The 21056-nt window shown below is 38.0% G+C and overlaps 1 protein-coding gene across 1 annotated transcript in view; it reads right to left on the bottom strand.

Moving 5' to 3' along the window:
* Positions 1 to 20557, bottom strand: part of PIP4P2 (phosphatidylinositol-4,5-bisphosphate 4-phosphatase 2) — a 91009-nt gene extending 70452 nt beyond the window's left edge. Inside the window, exon 1 of the mRNA XM_061171959.1 lies at positions 20402 to 20557. Coding sequence (XP_061027942.1) covers positions 20402 to 20507 — 106 coding nt within the window. The 5' untranslated portion in view covers positions 20508 to 20557. The remainder of the gene's footprint in view (positions 1 to 20401) is intronic.
* Between the last annotated feature and the right edge of the window lie 499 nt (positions 20558 to 21056).

Here is a 21056-nt window from a genome sequence, read left to right on the forward strand (position 1 = left end):
GGGATTTCTAAAGGGGACTGCCTAGCCTCATTTTGTAGCTATCTTATTTACAGGCATAGGAGCCCCTTTCTAGGTAAGATATTGTCATAGGCCATCTAGAAAAGGCTACACCTCAACACATGATTGAATCCCCACTAAAGAGAACTGATAGTTCAAGGGTCACTGCTGTGACACTATAAAATACAATAACAATACCTAATCATGAAAAGAGCTATTTTTGAAATAGAGATTTTTCTATCCACTGGATTAGATTCTGAACTCTACGATAGTCTGAAATGAGTTAGAGCACAACACATTATGGTATATTTAAAATCCACATATTACCACCTGGCATCCTTGGGGTATATCATGTAGATTTTTTAGACTTGCAAAGAATTAGCAACAAATGTTATCCACTCAAATATTCATAATAAACCAAATTTCTGCAGCAGCCAAGGCTCTGAAAGAGGCCACATTGAAATGACAATATGCACACATCCCTGGGAGTCTTATACCAGAACACTGCCAAACACTGAACTTAAAAAGAAGCTATAGATGTCTAAATTATAAAAATAGTTTTATAATTTATAAAACTATAAATTAGGCACATGAAAAACTGCTCAACATCACTAATTATTAGAGAAATGCAAATCAAAACTACAGTGAGGTATCACCTCACACCAGTTAGAATGGGCATCATCAGAAAATCTACAAACAACAAATGCTGGAGAGGGTGTGGAGAAAAGGAAACCCTCTTGCACTGTTGGTGGGAATGTAAATTGATACAGCCACTATGGAGAACAGTATGGAGGTTCCTTAAAAAGCTAAAAATGGAATTACCATATGACCCAGCAATCCCACTACTGGGCATATACCCAGAGAAAACCATAATTCAAAAAGACACATGCACCCCAATGTTCAATTGCAGCACTATTTACAATAGCCAGGTCATGGAAGCAACCTAAATGCCCATCGACAGACGAATGGATAAAGAAGATGTGATACATATATACAATGGAATATTACTCAGCCAAAAAAAAATTGGGTCATTTGTAGAGACATGGACAGCCATAGAGACTGCCATACAGAGTGAAGTAAGTCAGAAAGAGAAAAATACCGTATATTAATGCATATATGTGGAATCTAGAAAAATGGTACAGGTGAACCGGTTTGCAAGGCAGAAATAGAGACACAGATGTAGAGAACAAATGTATGGACACCAAGGGTGGTGGGGGTGGGATGAATTGGGAGACTGTGATTGACATATATACACTAATATGTATAAAACAGATAAGTAATAAGAATGTGCTGTATAAAAAATAATAAATGAAATTCAAAAAACAAAAAACAAACAAAAGATAGTTTTAAATCCTTGAAAGAATTTAAGGTTGATGCAGAATTACCTGTAATGTATTAATCAAGAAGAAAAAACAGGTTAAAGGATCAATGTGTCAAAATACATTTGAGCCTGTGCAATTTGCAGATTATCAGATCTCAGTAAAGAAGGTATTGTTCTGGGAAAAAGCATACACACCTCACTAGAAGTTCAAGACACACTGCCTGGTGTGTAATAATAAATACGTTTTAAAATAATTATTAGCAATAACATTATTAATAAAAGTTTCTTCTTTTGCCTTTTCCTTGAGTTATAAAGTAACATGAAGTAGGTCTCCCATTAATTCCAGGTTTCGACCTTACATAGTGTGATAGAAAAGAAATTTAAAGACAAGACAATTTCACAAAGAAAACAAGGACATTGAGGGTGAGGGGAAGAGGCCACACATTGCAGCTACATATAAGGATGGTAAAACCCATTCACTCCAACAGGCAAAAGTTTTGCTCAGTGGAATCTCCTAAAGATTTTAATGGTTGATCTTATTTAGTTCTGATACATTTGAAGTGTATCAGAACCAACAAAACCCTGTGAACTTTTCCTCTAAAATTTGTACTATATAATTTTTAACCTGTAAAAAAAGAAAAGCTTTCAATGACAAAAATATGCGAGAATCTTCTGGAGGCTTGGGAAGTGGAAGGAGGGGGAAAGAATGAGTGAGGATTAGAAGTCTAAAATGGGAAAGACTATAAGCTCCATGAGGCCAAGGTCATGTTTGGCTTGTTCAGAACTGACACAGCACTTGTTATAGTGCTTGGTCTATGACAGATGCTCACTCAATATTTATTGAATGGATGATGGATGAATAAATGAATGAATAAGTGAATCACTGAAATTTATCAGGCTCATCTCTTTCTCCTGGGAAAATGATACTAAGTATATTACCACTACTCTCCTTGAAGAGGAGCTAGGGTCCTAGCAGGGGAGCACAGCATGACTGAAAAAAAGGCTCTCTTCTATATATAGAATACCCTCTCCAAATCATGCACTGAGAGAGGGAAGTGGACAGGGGACACTGGCCTGGCCCACCAGATAAGTACAATCAATCCAAGAGATCAGTAGAATGACAGATGTTGCAGCCTAACTGCTCCACTAAACAGTGCTTTCAGGCCTATAATTTCAATTTTCTGTCCATTAATTACTTTAGCACTAAACTGATTTAGAGATATTTCTTGTACTTTTATCCCAAGGAAACCTTGACCTACAACTCCATCTCCTCTTGTAAAGGACTTGTAATTCCAGAAATTTATTTCACTGTCAGTAAACCTGCAATAATTAGCAACTTAGATTGTTCATTTTGTCTCTTTTCACTTTAAAACAGTCAACAGATCACCACTATTACACCTATTTTAAATTTCTGACCTGGATAAAAAGTCCACTGTAATCTCAGAACTTGGGATCATTGGATATTAAGAGTCACAAAAGTTCTTCATTTTGGAAGAGTCTTGTTATTTAAACAATGATCATTTTCTCTATGGGGTTTGCCTAAGTGAAAAATCTTTTTTCTCCATGTGAGCAGTATTTGTTAGACCAGTAGTCCTCAAACCTGAAAAACCCCTCAAAGTTCCAGAATTATACAGTGTTAGAAATTCAAGCAATCTTAGTCTAGTATTTAGTCTAATTTCTTCATTTTATGGAAGAGAAAACTGAAGACCAGAGATTCTGACTTCTTAGTAGACTTTTATACAGCACTTCAGCAAAGCCAAGAGCTGACTCTTCTCTCAGAGGTCACTCCATAATGACAGCTGCCTCTTTTAATGAATAATAATTTAATATAGGGAAAAGATGTAAGGACTAATGGGGATTCTGCACAAATACTTAGACAAGAATCAGGTCTGAGTTAAAGGGGATTAGGAGGAGGAGAAGGAAGAGTCAGGGAAAATGAAAATTAGAATATAATATGAAGAAAGAATTAGTTCATGATAAAAAATTCACAGAAAAACTGAGACTCGTAAAAGAAACAACACAAAATAACATAGATCACAAGGCATACATAATGGTCTTCCTTAAAACACTCAAAAGGAACCATTATTATTCTATAAACCCACAAGTGATCAAATTACACTTTCCCATCATAAACATCAACCTAATTTATTTATTTTATGCCCAAAAGCCCCTCTTTCCTGCTAATTCATCCTGGTGTAATAATCCATACTTCATTTTTTACCAGATATACCCAGATATAGCATTTTAAAGGTTGAAAATGTTTTGCTGGATAGCTCTGATCTTTATTATCTCAGTTATTCCTTTATAAATCTCTGCAGTGACAATATTTTCCAGTTTAATTCGCTTACTTCACTAATACAGCCTTTATGTGCAGTCCTTCTGGCCCTTGACAAAGATGTACCAAAATTGAAAAATGACATCAGATTAAAATGAGAGATAATTTAGAACACTATGATTATAGGATGAGCAAGAAAAGTATAAAGGACCAGCCTGTGAGGAAAGCTTTGGCTTTTTCTCCTCCATAGGATTTTTGTGGAGAGTATGGTTAGGGACAGGTTGCGCTTGGCTGCTATGGGATATCTACATCCTGTGTAAAACCTCTCCAGTCCAGTTCAACACAAAGAAAGGGAAGACCACCTTCTGTTCCTCCCCTCTCTGAAACCAAAGAAATAAAACTATTCCAGGAGACTCTTGGATTCTTCTAGAACCATTACACCCTCATAAGGATCCATCTCGCTAAAGTCAGTTTGGAAGATAAATGTGCCAGCTATTAGGCTACCGACTCTCAGCTCCAAATCCACCCTTCTATGCTTTGTCATGCTGGAGCTAAAACTCTCCAAACCACATTTTTTCTTTGCCAGCTGGCTGCAGGTTATGTTTTGTTAATAGGAGGTGATAAACAGAACCTGCAAGGTTGAAGGAGGAAGAAGGGACTTGTAGCCCTTTCTCCAGGTGTACAAAATCTTTCTCCAGGGCTCAGAGACATCACCACCAGTGGGCTGGTGCCTCTGAGAAGTCACGTTTCAGTTATGTTCCTCTAAATTGCTAAATTTTAATAATTCTAATCTCTTCCCTTTGTTCTCACAGCCCTAGAGGTAATAGCTGCTTCCTGCATTTAATACCTATTTGATAAGTTAGAGTAATATCTTTACCTTTTAGTTACCTACTTAACAACTTTATACCAAATTAATTCTTTCTGTTATATTGTTTGGTTTCTATCTTCAGGTCCTAACTGTTATAAAACTCATACCAGGTGTAATCCCAGGAAACAGACCCTCAAAAATGGGACTGGAGAAATGGGTTGGTCATGCCTTGGGCTTGAATGCAGTGCTGAGCTCCTTTACCAGTGAGACATGGTATGGTAGTGATTGATGGCATGCAGTGGCATCCTGGTGAATCAGATTATCTCCTGTAGATGATTGTGATATTTGAGGCTCCTTTACTTGACCATTATGGCAGTAATAATTACTGTGTGGATTGTGATATGGGGTAAAATGAGAAGCTCAGGTCTTTAAACTCTCAGCACAAGTCATGGTCAGAGAACTTCTATTGCAGCCCTAAAAATATTGCTTATTTCTAATTGTCACAGGGCTTATATTGCTGAAAATCAAACACAAAATTTAATTGTATAGATAGCTAAATTATAAGGTCAGGGAAACCCACAGCCTTACTAAGTCTGCCATGTGAAACTTAGGACACTGATTGCAAAGAAGTGGAACTCTGAAACTTGGAATGGGGCCATCTAGTTGTACCCAAACAGAGCTGAGAATCTTACACTCCTGAGTCACTCTGAGCCTCCCCTGTGAGTGGAACACAACATTTCTTCTTATGTCTGAGAATATGAGCCTCTTTTTAATGGAAAACTGTAATAAGCTCACCTGAAGTAGTTATCTTACAAGGAGATGACCATTTTCCTTAAGACCCATCATCAAACCCCTTGTTGCCTCAAGACCCATAAACTAGGATCAGATCTCAACAAGCTTTAGGAGGACAAGTACAAAGTGTGACTCAGAAAGAAGCAACTAATACATCAAGAGAATTGCAATGTTTTGATAATATATATTGTCAGAAACCTGGAGAATATGTGTGGGAGTGAATCTTATGGGGGTTAAAGCAAAGAGGATGGAATATAACACTGAGTTGAGCCAAATTTAATAATCCAGGTGTACTTGACAAATGTTCTGGTTTCAATGTTTGTTTTAAATCTGAAAGTGGCTCTATCAGTTTACTTGTTGGTTTGATGAGACTTGGCCTTACATTCAATGAGGTTGAAATGTCAAAACATCCCTAGCATGATGCAGAAGAAGCAATCAAAGGTTTAAGGAGTCAGGAATGTTAGAGTGAGTTTATCATATGAAATCTGCATCCCACACCCCACTACATTCCCTGAGAGGACCCAGAGGATATGCCTTTAACTAAGGCATTGATTTATACATTATTTAGGGGAACACAAGCATTCTGCTGTGGTGGCTCTCCTACATAGACCAGGCATTACAGTGCAGGATGACTCCAATTGAGATCATGGAATCCCAGAGTAACAGAGGCCAAATGGCAGCACTTAAAAGTCAAAGAAAAAGTGGGTACATTTAATGTAATGGGAAATAGTGGATATTAGAAAATTTTGATCCATAAGGACCTTTGGCAGTGGCTCATTGAAATAAGCCTAAGAATGAAATGGATGGGTAACCTACACAAATGTTACTTGGTTATATATAATAGAAAAATCTAGGTCTTAAAACCAGCAACCTGACTTGAGTAGCCACAGTGATGAGTCATAGTTTTTCAACCAGTTTCCAACAAAGCCAAGTTCACAGACCCAGAGCATCTTTATTGAGGGTTTGTTGATGCCTCTGACGAATGATCCAGCGACACTACTATAAGTATATATTATAAATCTCCAAGTCTCCCCTAAAGACCTGAGATCATTTACTAGAGTGACTATTCACTGGGGAAAAAGAAAATACCCAGATATTTCAGGTATCGCTAGAAACTGGCTCGTAAATGGTGCTAATTCCTGACTCAAAACTCCAATGTGGGTGACCTGTCAGAGAAGTTATAGATGGCCATCAGGTTACAGATGGAGTCTTGCCCCAGATCCACCCATAGTGGTCCCAGTAAATCTGGGTACCCACGCTGAAGTTATTTCCCCAGTTTCTGAATATATTATTGGAACAGACATTCTTGTCAACCAGCAAATACCTAAATTGGTTCTCTGGCCCACAGATTAAGGTAGGAAGGGTCACATAGAGGGTCCCTGGATCTTCTAACAAGAGCAGCTCCACATTCTCTGGGAGGACTACAGAGACAGTGCTACTATGAAAGATGTAGGAGTGGTAATAACTGTCACATCTTCATTCAACTCACTCATTTTCTAAGTTTGACTGCTGCTCCAGGGCAATTCTAGTTTTGTAACTGAGGAGATGTGATATAAGCCCCCTCTACGAGCTCTGATGACAGAGGAAGTCAAGAGGCCTTCAGCTATAGTTAGGCAAAAAGCAGCAGCCAGCCAGGCCCTCTATGGTGGATTTCCAAGAGTTAGTTAGCACTCAGTCACAAGTACTTAGCATCTGTTCTGTACCAGGTACTGTACTGGATGTATGTCAGGGATACTATGGAGAAGGAGGCATACCCCAGGGCTCAAAGAGCTCACATTCTTAACATGTAGAAAGACAGTAAAACTACAAGTATAATTTGGTGTGGTAAGTGCTCTAACAAGGATGTGCACACACGGGACTTTGGGAGTATAGAGGAGGGCATATAAATCTGACTAAGGCGCAGTGTGTCAGGAGCGAGGAGTAGGGGAGGGAAGAGAAGAGTCACTCTAGCACAATTTAGCATTCAAGTACTGCAATCTTTCTATATATTTTAACCATTAACTCCTTTCTCCAAACTGCAGCTCTAGAAAAACAGCTATACCTTATTAAGTTTGGTCGTGAAATCAGCTTGGCACCAATACCAATCTACATCCTAGTGCCTCTAGTATTGCTTGTAGGAGCTTATGTGGGTCCATGGTAGACCCCAAGGCAACAACAAACTAGGTATTCTTATACAGCTGGTGATGATGAGTACTGAATTCCACTATGGGGAGTTTATCTGCTATTTTTCCCTCCCTTAGTGGTCTTAGGCATTTGGGTTGTATCAAAATGCTGCCATATAACTGGAGATACTGGCAAGAAATGCCTAGTGACCTGCCAATGACAAATTCCCTGATGACAAAAACTTCTGCTCTGTCTTTTCTATTTCTCATTAGGCAATATTTTTACCTCATTCTAGTGTATTTCATTTGTGGTACTAGTACTTCCTTCCAGTATTGGCAGTTCATAAGTTACATATTCTTCTCTCATTTTATCAACTACTGTGTTTATTTTTATTGAAAAAAATACAATTTTTTTCTGACACGATTTATGTGAAATCATATTGTTTGTATATGCATGGCTCCATTCTTAACTTTTTATTTACAATATTGCTTCCAAGAAAGCATGTGTTTCAAGAAAAATATAGAGATACTAATTTTTAGTACAGAAAAACAAATTGTTTCCAAGGCAAAAAATGTACCTGCCTAGAAATTTAGAAACTCCTCCTATAGCCAGAGGAGGTAACAGATTCCTACTCTGTCACTCTTCCTAGACAGCTCATTTTCACTCTTACAGACTTGCTTTTTCTAAGAGCAAAACTTTGCATATAACTAGGTATACACACTAAATGATAACTTGCAGGTTACAAGTATTCATGAATCACAGTTATAAAATATACTTAAATATAACTGAACCCAAAATTTGTTTTAAGACATTTTAGATGAGAAAATATGAGGGGGGAAATTACCTCAGTATATGGGGAAGGGAAAAAGTTCAACTGGATTTGCAATGTTTTATTTGCTTCAATATATGAAACAGTATGGCATAATGTTAAGGTCTGATAGAATTAGATGATGATATATGAATGATTATATTATACTCAGTATTTTTCTATCTTGAAATATTTCACTCATTTTTTTTTAAAATGACCTAGGGATTAATAGATTATAGATAAAAGTCACCAGTTTAGTAATTTTAGAATTTGGGACATATTCACCATAAATCTAAGCAAAATCAGATACAATATATGGAGTGAACTGAACCTCTTAGAAACAATATTTATTTTTTAAGCATATTTAGTGAATAAATCCCTTAAATTCTAGTGCTTAGATATTTCTACCCCATGGGTCAATTAAATTTTATTTTAAAATATAGCGATTAATAAAAAAAATCCAGAAGTTAATCCATTAAGAGGAGAGTTCCTCATTGTAGCCAGCAGGAAGTATAGTGATGGAGATCCTTCCTTTGCTATGTGGACATTTCTAATGAAACAAATGGATTCAGCTACATGCCCTGCTGGATTACTTCCATCTTTTGTTCTCATGTTCTTCTGTAAACCTGTAAAACCTTCACTCTCTAAGTGACTTCAAAATCACCACGATGGCATCCTTCTTTGTTTTCTCACTCACTCATTCATATGACGGATCCTTGTTGAGTACCTAGAAATATAAGATCAAGTGCAAGAGACTATGTAGGACTCACAGATAAAAGATACAAGAATCCTGTCTCCCTCCTTGCCTTCCTTGATAAGATCATGTACACAAATAAGTATTAAAATATATAGTAGAAATGTTGAGAGATATTGCTTTGGGAACATATATCGTCCAGTAACAGAGATTAAAAAGGATTACATGGAAAGAAAGGACTTTGACGAATGGATAGAATTTGAATGTTTCAGTTTCCAAAATCCCTTTCCTACTTATCTACCCATAGGAAGCAAAAAGTAAATCCTCATCTAGAGAAGACCAGAAGTGCCTAATAAATGATACTGGTATGAGGCAATGAGCATGGTCCTGGGAAAAAGCAGATACACATAGTGATACATTTCCCATATTAAAACAGGATTCTTCCTATTAAGATCTTGACAAGTGGGAGTAATGGACCAAATCAAACACAATGAAATATAAGGTTCCACTGCAAGGACCTGTATAGAGATGTGGGGACATGGTCTAAAACATAGCATTTGTTACATTGTTCAGGGTCCTAGTCAAGGATAAACTCTACAAGGATCAATAACATAATGTGGCCAAAGTGCTTTCTGATACATTAAATTTTTATTAGTAACATATTTCCATGGCTCAAAAATCAACATTAATGTAAAAAATATATCCTTAGAATTGTTACTCCAATTTCTGTGCCAATCTACCATGCCTCACTTCAGAGACTTCCACTTAAATTATTATTTTTTTAATCCTTCCAGTGTTTCTTTAGCCTAGTACAGGTAATATATACCTGTAATATGTAATACACATATTCTCTTTTCTCCATCTTTCATACAAAAAAAGGGAATATGCCTTCCTCATTCTTCATCTTGCTTTTTTCACTTTATTTTATATCTTGGCAACCTTTCCACAATGGTACGTAGAGTTTCCTCATTTCTTTTCCAGCTGCACAGTGTTCCAGTTTGTGGGTATATCACAGCTTATTGTGGTGGTTTTAAAATATGGCTGCAAATTCTTTGATACTCATCCCATTAGAATTGAAGTCTATGTTCCTTCACCTTACGTGCAGGTGGTTTATAACTGTTTTGACCAATAGAGCATGGCAGAAGTGACACCATATTTGACTTCTGAGACTAGGTCATAAAAGACCATATGGCTTTCACTTAGGTCACCTTGTGTTCAGGCATGTCTGATAGTGTTAATAATAACCTATGTCCTCATTAGGGACTGGCAATAAATATAAATACTACTTTTGTTGAGCAAGGCAAAGCATTCTATATAGAGAACCAGAATAGGATCCCTGAATTCTGTAAACTTGGAAAATGGTTTTCTTATAAATAACTTTGTATTAATTGGCAGAATCCATACAGCTCAGTAGAAATCAATGTTTATTTGGGAAATTCCCATGGCCTAAGATTAATAACAACTCAGGCGTCTGTGAAAGTCTTCTATTTAAATCTGCTCACTATCCCTTCTATGTATTGCTGTTCCTCTGGATGGTGAATCTTAGCACTTTAATCTCTGAAACTTTAAAACTTCACATGTTCAAATGATGAACTATTAGAGGCTTTCTTGTATACTGGTTTTAAATCCATATTATTGATCTGCGAAGCTTAACTATCTCAACTTGACAAAGCATAGGAAGAAAAAATATTTTGCCATTGCCTTTAGAAATACATGCTTTGAATAGAATGCCCTGACTGGTCATGTGGCACATACAAATACTTCCTATGGAAGAAAAAAATATTGCATGCTAGTTGGTCTTCTGATGCTTAAAAGAGCCATGTAACACTCCTTAATGTTCAATAATACTGTCTTGAAAATTTTCAAAAAGGTACTGGAAGAAATAGAAATTTAAGTAAAAAAGGGACATTGGAAGTAAAAGAATGAGGTAAAAAAAGATAATCATCATCTATATTTTAAAGTCACAGATATATTCTCTTAGGTGTATCCAGATTCCTTACCAAGAAGAACTGTGTTATGGAATATAAAAGCAAAAGGGAACACACTACACCACTCTTTCTCAGATGGAAAACTGAGGCCCAGAGATGTAAAGTAGCTACTCTGAGGTCAACAGCTAGTAACTGGAAGAAAGAATTCAAGTGTCAGGTCCCCCAGGCCAAACTACACCTGGTGGCAGATCATTTCTGAGACTATACAGGGATTTAGTTATATAATGCTTGAGAAACTTACCTGAAGACCAGGAAGAGGAGATACACTTTTCACTTCTTTTTTACATATTTATTTTTATTCTTACAAAGAAAAAGAAGTTCACTTTATAACAGCAACCAGGGAAAGGAAAAAAATCTAGAAAAGTGCCAAAGCAACACAAACTCTGATGCACTCCATACTCAATCCACCAAAAAAAAGTATGGAAGTTCTCTTGAAAGAAGAATAGCAGACAGAATGTGTTCCCTTTTAAGAACTATTAAAGCGTTGTCATTCTCAGGTTATGCAATATCTCTTCATCCTTATAAAAATGAAACTCATAACAGCTGAGCATAAAGCTGTACTCAGGGTTGTCTGCTTTTCCCCAAAGTGGAAGGATTAGCATTTCCACTGATCACTTCCCAGATAGTTGCTTACTGCATTCAAATATAGTTATGAACATCCATCCTGCTAACTCTCCTCTCTAACATCTGAGCTATCTAGCTAACATCTGTATGCATCTGGCAAATCTTGCAAGATTTTTGCAGAATGCTCTGTCCTAGAAGTTTGACATTCCTGAAAAGAGTTTGAAGAATCCTTGGAAATAAATGAGAAGCTGAAAGCATCATCTCCCACTACAGTGAAGTATTACCATACATATAATAAATAATTGTTGAATGAAATGTACTCCTCAGGCCTGATCTCTCCCCAGACTCCAGACTTGTACATCCAACTGCATACTGGACATTTCCAATTGAATGATGACTAAAGGTATTTCAAACTCCACTTGTCTGAAACAAAATATTTATTTCCACTGTCCTTCTCCTCACCACCCCCCCAACACACACCCAACTCCTTCTGTTTGCCCATTTTAGAAAAAAGTACAATTTTTTACCTAGCTGTTTAGGTCATTTTTGAGATTTGTGATTCCTTTCTTTCCACTGATTCAATCCATCAGCAAGTCCTGCTGCTCTATGGATGAAATATGTCCTGAATCTAACCACATTTCACTGCTTCCATCACCTCTACCCTGGTTCAGAACAACATTACCTCTTGCCTATTCCACTGTAACAGCCTCCTGATTAGTTTCATGTCTTATTAGCCTCTTATCATTTTTCACCCAATAATTCATTCTCCAAACACCAACCAGGATGATCTACTTAAATGTAAAGCATTTAATATCTCGTGTCTCTCATCTGCTCCAAACCCTTCATGGCCTCCCATTATCCTCCGCACACAATCCCATTTCTGATGATGGCCTACAAAGCTGCCATAAAACTTGTCACCCACCATCTGCCTCTACAAGGATGAAGTACTAGCCACTGCAGTTGCTGACCTTCAACACACTCTGAAAGGAGTTCACGGTGGAGATCAGGAAGGAGGCACTATGTTCTCCAGGAAAACCTGGCAGAACAGGTCTTCAGAGAGTTAGATATTTTTCAGGAGAAGATATTATGAGCCCAATTTCTTGCATCTTCTCATATCTAGAAAAGCACTAAAATCATTAAAGGAGACATCTGCTCCTCATGACTAGCAGCAACCTTCTGCCAAAATGTGTGCTTGATTGCACGTATACCCCTTTCACTAAAATCACATATATACTGACCTCCCACCTTACCTCTTTGGAACAGTTCCTCAGAGGTATCTGAGGGGCTGTCTCCCAGCCTATATTTCTCATTTTGCCCCAAATAAAACTTAACTCATAACTCTCACATTGTACATTTTTTTCAGTTGACAAAGCTCTCCTGGACTTCCTAGTCTAGTCCTCTAACTTCTTCTACCACACTCCCCTAAGTCACCACACTCTAAACAACTGTCCTCCTTGTTTTATAACAGCATGTTTTGTGCCTGTTGTTCCAGCTGCCTGACACACTCCTCCCCTAAATCTTCCAACAGCTGATTCCGACTCATTTTTTGCGTCTCTGAGCAATTATCACCTCTGAGATATCTTTCCTGAACACACTACCTGAAATACTCCCCGCACCACCACTTACTCTATCCTCATGCCCTGCTTTATTCTCTTCACTCTCTGGAGTTATAATCCTTACCAAATGTATCTCTCACTGAAATGTAAACTCCCTAGCATCTGGAACAGTATAACAGGTGCTCAAATATTTGAAATGATAACTGACTGAATAAAACATTTCTTGATTAATGTTTTAAAGATGTTTGGTAGAGTCAGGAGGAAATGTGGGCATTATAAAATAAAATAAAAGAATCATAGAGCTTGATGCCTGCTGAATAACAGAAAAGGATTATAATAGGAAATGGGCTTGCCATAATATTGGAAAATTGGAAGCAGATGTACTTCAGCAACGTTTGGGCTCTATTTTCCCTTCATAAGGATGTGGTCTCACTGAAGGAGATTTTGATTCACGAACCATTTTGTACAACAAGGATCTACTGTACAGCACAGGGAACTATATTCAATATCTTGTAATAAACTATAATGGAAAAGAATCTTAAAAAGACTATATATATATAGTATAACTGAATCACTTGGCTGTACACCTGAAACAACATTGTAAATCATTTGTACTTCAGTAAAAAACAAACAAAAAAGAACCATTTTGAAAAAAAACTCCCTTAAATGGAGCACCAGCTTTAGCACACAGCGCAATATCAAGTTTCCCTACTTTCTCAGTATCACAGCAGGTCCACACCCATACTGGGACCTTCACGGAGCTTCAGGTAGCTGCTCTCAAATATGCTGCATCTATTTCCACTCATTGTGACAAACTGGTTTCTAGTGGGTTTCAGAAACCTTGGCAAATATTGATAAAATGAGAATTTAATTTAATCTTACAGTTGGTTATGCATATAGTGTGGGTCTCTGGGTCTACATCATCTCTTCCTGCCGGTCCACAGCCAACCTTAAACTCTGCAAGGATGCAAGGAGGTTCCGAAATTTAAAAGACTGCCCAAATAGATTCAAGGACTCTAACTCAGTGCAATGGACTGAATGTTGTGTCCCCTCAAAATTCATATGTTGAATCCTAACCCCCCAATGTGATGGTATTAGGAGGTGGGATCTTTGGGAGGTAATTAGGTCATGAGAGTGGAGACCTCATGAATGAGACTAGTGCTCTTATGAAAAGAACCCAAAAGAGCTCTCTTGCCCTCCTTCTGCCACATGAGGATACAAGGAGAGGTTGGGGGTCTGCAACCCACGAGTTCTCACTAGACACCAAATCTGCTGGCACCTCCATCCTGGACATCCCAGACTCCAGAACTGTGAGAAATAAATGTTTGCTGTTTAAGCCACCCAGTCCATGGTATTCTGTTATAACAGTCTGAACCAAGACACTCTAGTGCCTAGTAAAACTCTAGTCTAGTGTAGAACATAGTTCCAAGTGAAATAAAACTTTGCCTCGCTTTAAAGTAAGGCACCAATTTTAACTTTAGATTTCTTCAGGTAGAGGATCACTAAAAATATACTTTATTTATTGTACAATTTCTAAGTAAGAAGTACAAAAGTTCATATTAAATAACTTATCTCTCAAACCAGGAGTCAATTTATTTTCTAGTCACTGAAAACATTTCCTCAAGCAACTTCGAATTTACTCACTTTTTAAAGTGAAACAAGGTGAAAAGGAAATGGCAATGCCTTCTAAAATGCAATTATGTTTCATACGAAATCTAAGCATGTTTCAGAATAAAGGAATATTAACCTCTTCATTGAAGTTAAGTTGCTTTGAGGTAATTTTACAATTAAAATAAATGCACATTAGAGTATTACATTAGAAGGAAATGAACAGTTCTTCAATTCTTTAAAAAGGAATTGAATATAAACATATCTTTTTTTTTGAATTTTTGAATTTTATTTTATTTATTGTTTTATACAGCAGGTTCTTATTAGTTATCCATTTTATACATATTAGGGTATATATGTCAATCCCAATCTCCCAATTCATCACACCACTACCCCCACCCCCCCCGCCCCTGCCACTTCTAAACAAACTCTCACTAAGGTCACTAATAACCTCCATGGCACTAAGTTCAAATGACATTTTTTTAGACCTTATCTATTTGCTCTTTCTTGTAGCTTTTGACATGTTTGACCACCCCTTACTCGAAGTGTTTTCTTCCCCTTGATTCTGTGATATTACAGTCCCCTGGCTTTCATCCTACTTCACTGGAAGACACTTATCAGCCTTTTTGCAGGCTCTTCCTAATCTGACTGCTCATTAAATTTGGGAGTTTCTCAAAGCTTTGTCCTAAGCTCTCTCCTCCTTTTATGTTATTCTTTCTCCCTGAGTGGTCTCATATAAAGCTTCCCAAACTTTTTCACATTTTGGTACACAGAGAAAACAACAATATTTGTATAGCTACTCAGAGCTGGAGGCCACTGGACTAAAGGCTTCTGCTACTCCAAGGACTGAGGATAATCCATATCTTAACACATGTATGTTCTATCTCGTTACATTCCATGGCACACTGGTGGGGCTTTGGGAAACTCTAAATCAAGATCCATGTATTTGGCTATCACCAATATGTAAATAACACAATTTTATATTTCCAGGCCAGATCTCATTTCTTAGCCCTACACCTGTAAATCCAATTGTTTATCTGACATCGCTTCTTGGAAATTTGAAAGCACCTTAAATGTATCATGTCTAAAACTAAGCTCATGATCTGTATTCTTCAAAACCTGGTCTTCTTCTGGTGTTTTGCCTCAGTGTAGGCAATCACACCACGTTGTAGAAGCCAGAATTCTAGGAAATATCCTTGCCACCTCCCTCTCATTCCTACATTCAATCTATCATCAACTCCTCTTCAGTAATTCCTAACATCTACTTATCTCTCCACTTCTACCACCACCTGAGTCCAAGTTATCATCACAGTTTATCAGATTTGTCCAAATCATTATAGTAGCCATTCAAAATCGTCTATCCTCATCTACTCTGGCCCTTCTCTAATTCATTCTCTAATCCATAGATAGAGTAATTAAAAAATAATAAAAGATCTAACCAGATCATCCCTTTGCTTAAGGCAAAATTCTTCAACATGACCAATCATCCCTGCATGCACTGATTAATACTTATTGTTCTGGTCATCTGTTGCTGCAGAACAAATCACCCAAAAACTTAGGGCTTAAAACAACAATTTAATATTAGCTTTCATGATTCTGTAGATTGTTCAGACTCAGTTGGGATGTTAATCACCTAGAATCTGTCATGCAGGTGCAGTAAGAATTTGGCTTGGCTTGGAGTCATCTGAAGACTCAAATGGGCATCCAAGATGGCTTCTTCACTCACATGTCTGAGGGCTGGTCAGGCATCCCTCTCTCCATATAGCCTCTGCAGGTGGCTAGTTAAGGGTTCCTCAAAGCATGGCAGTCTCAGGATGTTCAAATTCTTATATAAGTTACTTTCCTCAGAGTGTACTTTATAAGAGACCAAGGCAAAAGCTGCAAGACCTCTTGTGACCTAGTCTCCGAAGTCATTCAGCTCTCTATTACCTTATTTTATAGGCCAAAATCAATCACAATGTCAGCCCAGATTCAAGGAGAAGAATTATCTAAGGACTTGAATATCAAAAAGCATAGTTCTAAGGAGAGTCTCTGGAGAATATGAACCACACCAACCTCTCCACTCCCATTTTGCAGCACATTCCCTATTGCTGTTTCTACTTTCACCACACTGGCCTTCTTTCAGTTCCTAGTACTTACCATACTCTATCCTGCTAAAGGCTTTTGCACATACTTTTTTTGTGTGCTTAGAGTGTTCTAATCCCCTCCTTGCCAAGTTAACTACTGCTCAGCTTTCAGACCTAAATCAAGTCTCAGGAAAGCCTTTCCTGACCAGGTTAAATCTTTTCATTATATACTCTCACGGCACTGGATATATTTTTAGCACTGTCCTCATCCCCACTGCACTTTTGTATTTGTTTGAATGATTATGTAATTTATGTCTCAATATCCCCCACTAGACTGGAAGAGGAGCCATGTCGGTTTTTCCCTTCTTACCACAGAGCTTGGCTAGTACTCCAATATTTATTTGCTGAATGAATAACAGAAACAAACTAAGCAAATGAAACTATCTCTGTATAACAAAGTACTCTTTTCCCTATAGACTTATAGTGAAGTAATCACATTCCCATATTCAATACATAATTAGACAACCCAAATATAAACCATTTTTCACAGATGATGTCTCATAAATTTAGAGGTCATATTCATTTGCCACATCTTACCTATAAAATTAGCAGATGTATAAAGAAAACAAACAAATATAGCCAAATTGTATGTTTTGTGGTATTTTTTCCAACCTCCTTTCAAATGAGCCTAAAACTCTCTTTGATTTTAATTTCTATGATTTAACAAAAGCTGACAAATATACCAAATGGGGCACTGTAATCACAGGAGAGGTCATGTCCTCCTACTCTATGCAGGAATCCAATACTGACAGCAAAGACCACTAGAAGCATTCCACTTAGAAACCCAGGAGGATTTGTTACACAAATGAAACCAGATGCAAAATACTAACTGCTCCCCCACTACATTATCGATAACTTGTCTATAAATAAACACTCCATCAACTTTCAATTTGAAATGGAATATTTCATCTTGGGGTGGGATCTCACATTCCTGTTCTTAGAAGGTTACACAAATAGCGAAGGGTTGAATTGGAGAAAATAGTCACTAGTTATAGCTATTAACCACTTCTAGGAAAATTTTTTAATGTCTGGGTAATTATAGATGGTAATTATCATAAACCAAAGTTCTTTACCAAAAAGTACATTCTATTTCTGGTCTTTTGAATCCCAAGCTTCAACTCTACTGTTGTCAACTCCTGAAAATATTTGGTCTAGTGACAGACTGTTTCTTACAATCTGAAATGATTCAACCATGTCTTTACTTATTCTTTCTCCTCATGTTCCATGAGGGCATGGATTTGGTTACTCTTGTTTACCTAGAGCAGTCTCTGGCACGTTGTCCTGCCCGATGAATTACTGAATGAGTAATTAGCACTGTTCTTCTAGAATCAGATCTTGTGTATTTACTCAAAATATTTATCAAGATTCTTATTTGTTATTTATTAAGAAAAGATATTTTGTCAAAAATGCAAAGAACAAATGCCTTTTACTTCTCATTTATGCTTCTTGCTTCCTAGGTATTATGCCATATGAAATTAGTGTTTCTAATTATCTAACCTGTCTCATTCACCAGTTAAGAAAAAAAAAAATATTCTACAATAGGCAGAAAGAGCTTTTTGCTAAAAAATTGTTACAAACAAGACAACAGGCCCAAAATGGAGTCACTTATGCCTCTCTCAAAAATGGATTCAACCCATTCAATCAGGAATCTCCTGATCAGCACTAGTGAGGTCATCTGCCTGATAGGCCCCTGCCATCCCCTAAAGAAAAGTGACCTTGCCACAACCAATCCACATTTTGCTAGTATAACTTCCTTGTCCCACTCCCTTCTGCCTATATGAGTCTTTAATTTTGTACAGTTCCTTAGAGCTCCTTTTTATCTGCTAGGCGGGATTCTGCCTGATTCATGAATCATTAAATAAAGCCAATAAGATCTTTAAAATGTACTCAGTTGAATTTTATTTTATAACACATTGAATTTCTTTGGTTGTTAAAAGTTTTCTGGAATGAAACTTCTTTTTCTTAGTGGCTGAGCTGAAACTTGTACCATATTTTGTGCTTTGAGAAGTCTTATCAGAATAACAACTATTTGGCAAATGATAAAGAAGTCTACAAGCAGGTCCGTGAGTATGACCATTTTTGTGGGATAATTTAGCCACTCTCGGACTAAAAATAAAAAACATAGATGCAAGATAGAGAGCATGAAAATCTGTTATGGGACAGTTTCTTAAATCTAAATTCTCTCTCAATAAATCATCAAATATTTCGTCTTAAAAGGGTGAATTGATGAAATTGAAACAGTCATTAATAAGTGTTTAAACCTGTTGTAGACCATACAGTTTAGATAACAGTAAACACATTAACATCAAATTTGCCTTTTAAGGAAATTCCCCCAAGAGGTGTCCTCTGACACGTGTTTAATGCTGACCAACAAACATGACTTGTGGGTTTTCTATGGGTGAGTATTTGTACCATTTTGCACCTTATTTCTCAACTCATTAAACACACTAAATTATTCACTGCTAAACATCCTTTTCGTTTGTCCTGCTTCTTGTTAAGTGTGGATTAAGATCTAGATTGTTGCTTTTCAAGTTATAAAGTATTAAATGGAAATTTTAAATGCTTGACAATTTCGACCTGCTCTACAGCTGCTCCAATTCCAGACTTGAATGTAGAAAAAGTTGTGTTACAGGAAACAGGATCCACCCACATTTTCAAAGGCATTAATGTTTGCCTCCTTGGGTTTTTAAATGTCTCAAATTCAGCCAAAAAGGAGAGATGCACTTAACCTACATTTGCAAGTGCCATATTTGACCAATCTTTTCACTACTCTAAGTGGTTTTTTAAAGTCTTGCCTTCCATTTTCTATAACTACTGACTCCGCCTTATTTCTACTATAGGAATCAACTAAAAGGCTTAGAACAAGGATAGATCTTGGAATAAATTGAATAGTTTGTAAATAGATTTCCCCCTTCTTTCTTCAGACCCCATTGCCATCAAATCTTTCTTGACTCCATCTTACGAAGAGAAATAAATAGAAATATTTATTTTATTAACTTCGGTTACTTTTAAAAGTCAATTTCAATCTCACTCAGATATGCATCAAAAATAGTCCATCTTCTCTTCTATTCCTCTTCATTTACCACTAAAACTAACACATACTCCTTACAAGTAGAAGCAATAAGGAAGGGCAGAGATTTCAGACATGTTAAGAATATTGATTAACTCTTCTCCTTTTGCTAAGGCAATTCCCTGATTGAACAGACCACTGGTGGGTGAATGGTAGGAAATGCATATTTTTCAAGCTAAGCCCTTTCAAGGACAGATGTCAAGGTGAGCAGTACTCCTGGTTTCTCAGCAACCTGAAAGAATTTGTGAATGACTGTGAAAGATTTGCACCACCATCCAGCTGCACTTAGGAGCTGCTCTAAAACAGCAAAGCCCAACCTGGGCAATTCATGTCACATCCTGTACCCCTGGGTCAGAAGTGGTGAAATACACACACACACACACACACACACACACACACCCCAACAGCAGTGGATAAGACAGGGTGCACACACACACACACACACACACATCCCATACCCGTGGGTAAGAAGGGGCGAAATACACACACACGCACACACTCACACACCTCACACTACACCACGAGAAAGCCCTGCGGTGAAGCTCTCAGGCAGGCAGGCTCTGCTTCAGAAGGCACAGTCAGCATCCCTCTCTCCCAGCCCAAGTGAGAGGCTGGCCTCCGCCTCAGAGCTCCCTGGTCTTTACATCCTAGGCTTTTTCTTACAAAGTAGAAAGATCTATGCTGGCCTTACCTCTGGGGCTGCTTTCTTGTAAGTATGGTGGGGCCGTGGGAGTGACATTTCCAGAATGGGATGCGGAGAGCAGAGGCGAGCGTTCGTCCACCCCATCAGCAGCCATGACTGCAGCAGTGGCGCCGGGGCCGGGGTGGAGGCTGAGTCTGGGGTTGCGGCTCCGGTTGGAGGCGCTGTTAGTGCTACTGCCGCTGCAGCCGCCTCTGGGAGGACGCGGGATGTGTCACAAGGTAGGAGGCGGGCAGGGAGGGGGGATGCGGGATCGAGAGGCGGGGAAGGGAAGCGCGCTGGGAAGCACGCCTAGGGGAGGGGAGCGGATAAAGAAAAAAAAAAGAAAGGGCCCGGGAGAGCTGGGGGAGGGGAGAATGGGAGGAGCAGGAGCCCTGGGAACGTAGTAGGGCTGACTAGGAAACGCTGGGAAGGGAAGGTGCCAAGTAACCGAAAGCAGAGAAGAGGTAAGTGGGAGGGAGGGGTTACAACTCTTTCTTCTTTGTACTTCACATTTCCTTAACTAAGGAAAAAGAAGAGTAAAGAGCAGCCTGAAAGGGGGCAAAAGGCCTATGGCTTGATTACAGGAAAACTACACCGATCACAAATCCAAGTTTAACTCCTCAAGGGAGGAAGAGGAGTTCTTTGGTGTCAAACTTTGCAGCAA

Source organism: Eubalaena glacialis, chromosome 17, assembly GCF_028564815.1.
Source record: "Eubalaena glacialis isolate mEubGla1 chromosome 17, mEubGla1.1.hap2.+ XY, whole genome shotgun sequence".
In the NCBI taxonomy this organism is placed as follows: domain Eukaryota; kingdom Metazoa; phylum Chordata; class Mammalia; order Artiodactyla; family Balaenidae; genus Eubalaena; species Eubalaena glacialis.